Source organism: Rhineura floridana, chromosome 1 (genome assembly GCF_030035675.1).
Source record: "Rhineura floridana isolate rRhiFlo1 chromosome 1, rRhiFlo1.hap2, whole genome shotgun sequence".
NCBI classification, from domain to species: Eukaryota; Metazoa; Chordata; class Lepidosauria; order Squamata; family Rhineuridae; genus Rhineura; species Rhineura floridana.
Window position 1 is genome coordinate 18,801,743 of NC_084480.1, and position 6,016 is coordinate 18,807,758.

Here is a 6,016-nt window from a genome sequence, read left to right on the forward strand (position 1 = left end):
CCTATTGTCCACAGCGGGGAATCCAGAAGGCCTGGGGAGTTGGAAGCCCCTCCACACATGCTCAGGAGGCACCGCCAAAAAGTCACAACTCTTTCCGCCCTTTCAACCTTCCCTTCTAGATCCATCGTGTGACCTCTTTTGCAGTTTTGCACATAAGTCCCTCTCCTCATGCTCAGGGGCACCTCCGCTTCTCCTCTTGGAAGTTTTGGCTCCCGAGCATTACGAAACAGCCTCCGGGGTGACGCCCTGACTTCAGCCGTGAAGCTTGCACTTCCGAGGGAGCGAGAAGGAAGGGAGGAGAGAATCCCCCCTTTTTTGCTCCCTACTCCTCTTCTTCGACTGACCCCTCTTCCACCACCACCACCACCCTGGTCTTCGAAGTTCCCCGCCGTCGGGGGCTTACCTGAAATAGTAGACATCGCTCTTCCCTGCGCTGAGCCCCGATTTCCGGATAACCTCCTCTTTCTTCCACCCGGGGGGCAACGCCGGGCAGTCCACCCTCTTCCCCCGCTTCTCCATCCGCGGGGCTCGGCGGGGCCCCTCCGACGGAGCCAAGGCAGGGCGAGCGTTGCTCCGGAGCCGAGGCCTGCTGCCCGCCGGCCGGTTCCCCACCACCTTAGTCCGGGGCACGGGTGGAGAGCGGACAAGAGCGAGAGCGGCGGAGCGCGGCGCGGCCGGCGAGGGGCGCGGCCGGCGAGGGGCGCTAGCGGGAGCACGCCGGGGCGACTGTCCAGCAGCCGCAGCAGGAGCAGCAACTACACTCGCCACCGCCGTCGCCTCCTTCTCTTCTGCTGCTACCGCCGCGGCCACCGCTGAACTCTCTCGGCCAGAGCTGGGAGGCAGAGTTGGGGCTGCGCGCGCAGCGCTCTCCTTTTGCCCGGTGGCGACGGCGACAGCGGCTGCGGCGGCAGTGCCTTCTCCTCCTCCTCCTCCTGCTTCCGTAACTGAGCCTCGGAATCCGTGTCATCGGCGCTCAGAACCTCGGGGTCATAGAGCCCGCGCGCCGCAGCCAAGGGAGGCGGGGTGCTTGGGGAGGGAGGATGGATGACGGCGCGCCGGCCAGCCAGCCGGCAGCCAGCCAAGCCAGGCGGACCCACCCGGCGTCGCCCTTGAGACCGCCTCCTGTTCCCTCCGCGCTTTCGGCTGGAGCCGCTCAAACTTTGTGCGCTCCCCTCTGCTGGGGACAAGCGCAGCGGCAAACGGACCCCCCCCGGCTCTCCGCCCCTCCCAAGGCTTGATTCTTGACCGCGCCGCCGTCCAGTGGGGTCCAGAGCAGGGGTAGCCAACGTGGTGCCCGCCAGAGGTTGCTGCTGGACCACAAAGCCCATCATTCCTGACCACAGCCCGACAGCATCGGGAGCGCACCTAGTAGTCTGTCCCTGGGTTAGAGCCAGGCTGGGGATTCTGTGGCCCTCCAGATGTTGCGGGGCTACAACTCTCATTAGCCCCGCCGGTTCGGCAAGTGGTCGGGGTGATGGGAGGTGGAGTCCAGCGACATCTGGAGGGCCACAGGCCCCCATCCATGGTTGGGCTGGGATCTGGATTGGATCTGGGAGTTCCAGTCCCCAGTCTCTTAGCCTAACCTACCTCACAGGGTTGTTGTGAGGATGAAAAAGGGAAGGGAACAACTCTGTATGCAGGAGGAAAAGGTGGGGAAGGAATGTAATAAGTAAACAATATGTGTGAAGTCAAACTCCCACTGAGTCCAGCGAGGATTTACGCTCAGGCCAGTGTGTCTAGGATTGTAGATCGTTTCCCAGAAGGGTTGATTTAGGGTTGTGGCGGAGAGCTTCAGTTTCCGCACATCTGGAATTTGAGAAAGTCCTTGAGCATTGTGCAGAGTGGCTTTCCTCATGGGGAGCTCTAGATCTTGCGCATCTGGACGAGGGCTTGCTCGGAAAGACAGTGCCTCTGAGCATGTACAAAGTGGATTTACCCCATAACTATTGAGGAGCTCCACATTCTACACCTCGGGGATTTAGAAGACTATTTAAAATTTTAAGAGCACCTCTGTGGCTTTTCCTATGGCAACTGGGGACAAATAGATCCCACACATCTGGACGAGGAGGGCTTGCCGGATAAAAGAGTTTTAAACTTTTAGACAGAGTTTATGTCTCTGAACATGTGCAAAGTGGATCTCCTCTCCCCCCCCCCACTGAGGAGCTCCTGTTTCTACACATCTGGGTTTAGGAGTGAAGGCTTTCAAGGGTGGAAAGAATTATTGCAGGCAATGCTTCTGAGCACGTGCAAAGTAACTTCTACTGAGGGAGTCCATAACACACCGGATATTGTGGGTGAGGTCGGCATCTCGGAGAGTTGAAGCTTTCGGGAAAACAAGCAGCCCGGACATCTCTAATTTTAGAAAGGAAAATTGTCTGCCTGGGCGGAGCCCGGCCGGCCTCAGTCTGAAGCAGCTGCGCGCAAGAGACGGAGACACGGAGCAGGTTCAAATGTTAGGCGTTTCCTACATGGAAAGCCAAACCATGTGGAGATCGATGCCTGCAAAGGAGAGCGGGTTATTTTCGCCCTCCTGAGGCTTAAAACAGCTCTTGCAGCCCTGGAGTTTATTTGTCATGTGAATGAAGAAGAACAAAACAAAACCAACAAAACTGCCTTGGCTAGAAAGCTCGTCCGCATTACAAATGGTTCTAAGGCTGCATGAATAAACATGCCGGCCATCAGGTTGTTTATTGTTCGATTTGAGTGTTCCTCTTCTTGAAATCTACAGTCAACACTAGCCTCAATGGTGGAAAATGTGACCAGTAGTGTAGTGGCAAATTCAGAAGTGCAGGGACCCTTCATTATACAGCCACAAGGGTTACTCTCTAAAATAAGGTGTGAACACTGGGCCATCAGTAATCACTTTGAAATCTGTGCATGCATAAGCTCCCTGATCCTGGTGAGCATGCAGATGCCACCATAGGACCCGAGGGAGCTGCCTTATACTGAATCAATCCATCTAGCTTACACTGACTGACAGCAGCTCTCCAGAGTTTCACATGGGAGTCCTTTCCAGCTTTGTCATGAGATGCACAGACAGCACCAAATGTTTTGCATGGCATGTTGCGAAATACACACCCACACACAGCCAGTGTGATTTAGACATAGAGACCGTGTCAGTGTGGGGTTACATCACGAGGACAGGCAGAGTACCATCAGGACAGGACTTTGGGGCAGACATCCAAAGCCTCACTCAGCTGAACGAGCAGGAGATGGTCCAAACACAACAGGACCGGCTTACCACACTTTGAAGTATTACACATTGCCGTCTAAAGACCTTTACGGCTAGAGTCTAAAATAATCTAAAGGCACTGTTGGAGAAGTGGCCTCTGCAGCGCTGTGTTGGATTCTGAATGTGACCTGTCTCTGCCAGTGGGGGTGCACCATGGACAGGTCCTTGAAACTTTGGACTAAAACCCAGAGCGGATTCCACTGCCCCATTGACATGGAGTCTCTCGCTACCACTGGTCTCTGGGTGACAGAAAGTCTGAAGGCAGAAACCCCATTTGCAGGTACAGGAACATAGGAAGCTGTCTTACATTGAGCCAGACTGTTGGTCCATGCAGCCCAGTATTGTCTACACTGACTGGCAGTGGTTCTCTCCGGTTTCAGGTGGGTTTCTCTCCCAGCCCTAGTTGCAGATGCTGGGGATTGAACTTGGGACCTTCTGCATGCAAAGTAGATGTTCTACCACTGAGCTACTGCCCTTCCCCACACAATAAGAACATAAGAACATAAGAAGAGCCTGCTGGATCAGGCCAGTGGCCCATCTAGTCCAGCATCCTGTTCTCACAGTGGCCAACCAGGTGCCTGGGGGAAGCCCGCAAGCAGGACCCGAGTGCAAGAACACTCTCCCCTCCTGAGGCTTCCAGCAACTGGTTTTCAGAAGCATGCTGCCTCTGACTAGGGTGGCAGAGCACAGCCATCACGGCTAGTAGCCATTGATAGCCCTGTCCTCCATGAATTTGTCTAATCTTCTTTTAAAGCCATCCAAGCTGGTAGCCATTACTGCAGCTTGTGGGAGCAAATTCCATAGTTTAACTATGCACTGAGTAAAGAAGTACTTCCTTTTGTCTGTCCTGAATCTTCCAACATTCAGCTTCTTTGAATGTCCACGAGTTCTAGTATTATGAGAGAGGGAGAAGAACTTTTCTCTATCCACTTTCTCAATGCCATGCATAATTTTATACACTTCTATCATGTCTCCTCTCACCCGCCTTTTCTCTAAACTAAAAAGCCCCAAATGCTGCAACCTTTTCTCGTAAGGGAGTTGCTCCATCCCCTTGATCATTCTGGTTGCCCTCTTCTGAACCTTTTCCAACTCTAGAATATCCTTTTTGAGATGAGGCGACCAGAACTGTACACAGTATTCCAAATGCGGCCGCACCATAGATTTATACAACGGCATTATGATATCGGCTGTTTTATTTTCAATACCTTTCCTAATTATTGCTAGCATGGAATTTGCCTTTTTCACAGCTGCCGCACACTGGGTCGACATTTTCATAGTGCTGTCCACTACAACCCCGAGGTCTCTCTCCTGGTCGGTCACCGCCAGTTCAGACCCCATGAGCGTATATGTGAAATTCAGATTTTTTGCTCCAATATGCATAATTTTACACTTCTTTATATTGAATTGCATTTGCCATTTTTCTGCCCATTCACTCAGTTTGGAGAGGTCTTTTTGGAGCTCTTCGCAATCCCTTTTTGTTTTAACAACCCTGAACAATTTAGTGTCATCAGCAAACTTGGCCACTTCACTGCTCACTCCTAATTCTAGGTCATTAATGAACAAGTTGAAAAGTACAGGTCCCAATAACGATCCTTGAGGGCCTCCACTTTCTACAGCCCTCCATTGGGAGAACTGTCCGTTTATTCCTACTCTCTGCTTTCTGCTTCTTAACCAATTCCTTATCCACAAGAGGACCTCTCCTCTTATTCCATGACTGCTAAGCTTCCTCAGAAGCCTTTGGTGAGGTACCTTGTCAAACGCTTTTTGAAAGTCTAAGTACACTATGTCCACTGGATCACCTCTATCTATATGCTTGTTGACACTCTCAAAGAATTCTAATAGGTTACTGAGACAGGACTTTCCCTTGTAGAAGCCATGCTGGCTCTGCTTCAGCAAGGCTTGTTCTTCTATGTGCTTAGTTAATCTAGCTTTAATAATACTTTCTACCAGTTTTCCAGGGACAGAAGTTAAGCTAACTGGCCTGTAATTTCCGGGATCCCCTCTGGATCCCTTTTTGAAGATTGGCGTTACATTTGCCACTTTCCAGTCCTCAGGCACGGAGGAGGACCCAAGGGACAAGTTACATATTTTAGTTAGCAGATCAGCAATTTCACATTTGAGTTCTTGGAGAACTCTCGGGTGGATGCCATCCGGGCCCGGTGATTTGTCAGTTTTTATATTGTCCATTAAGCTTAGAAGTTCCTCTCTCGTTACCACTATTTGTCTCAGTTCCTCAGAATCCCTTCCTGCAAATGTTAGTTCAGGTTCAGGGATCTGCCCTATATCTTCCACTGTGAAGACAGATGCAAAGAATTCATTTAGCTTCTCTGCAATCTCCTTATCGTTCTTTAGTACACCTTTGACTCCCTTATCATCCAAGGGTCCAATCGTCTCCCTAGATGGTCTCCTGCTTTGAATGTATTTATAGAATTTTTGGTTGTTGGTTTTTATGTTCTTAGCAATGTGCTCCTCAAATTCTATTTTAGCATCCCTTATTGTCTTCTTGCATTTCTTTTGCCAGAGTTTGTGTTCTTTTTTATTTTCTTCATTCGGACAAGACTTCCATTTTTTGAAGGAAGACTTTTTGCCTCTAAGAGCTTCCTTGACTTTGCTCGTTAACCATGCTGGCATCTTCTTGGCCCTGGCGGTACCTTTTCTGATCTGCGGTATGCACTCCAGTTGAGCTTCTAATAGAGTGTTTTTAAACAACTTCCAAGCATTTTAGAGTGATGTGACCCTCTGGACTTTGTTTTTCAGCTTTCTTTTTACCAATCCCCTCATTTT

General features: G+C 50.9%; 1 protein-coding gene across 1 annotated transcript in view; it reads right to left on the reverse strand.

The window, feature by feature from the left end:
- The window catches only part of MBD2 (methyl-CpG binding domain protein 2), a 70,431-nt gene extending 69,369 nt beyond the window's left edge, over positions 1-1,062 (reverse strand). Inside the window, exon 1 of the mRNA XM_061614684.1 lies at positions 404-1,062. Within this exon, the coding sequence (XP_061470668.1) occupies positions 404-519 (116 nt within the window). The 5' untranslated portion in view covers positions 520-1,062. The remainder of the gene's footprint in view (positions 1-403) is intronic.
- Between the last annotated feature and the right edge of the window lie 4,954 nt (positions 1,063-6,016).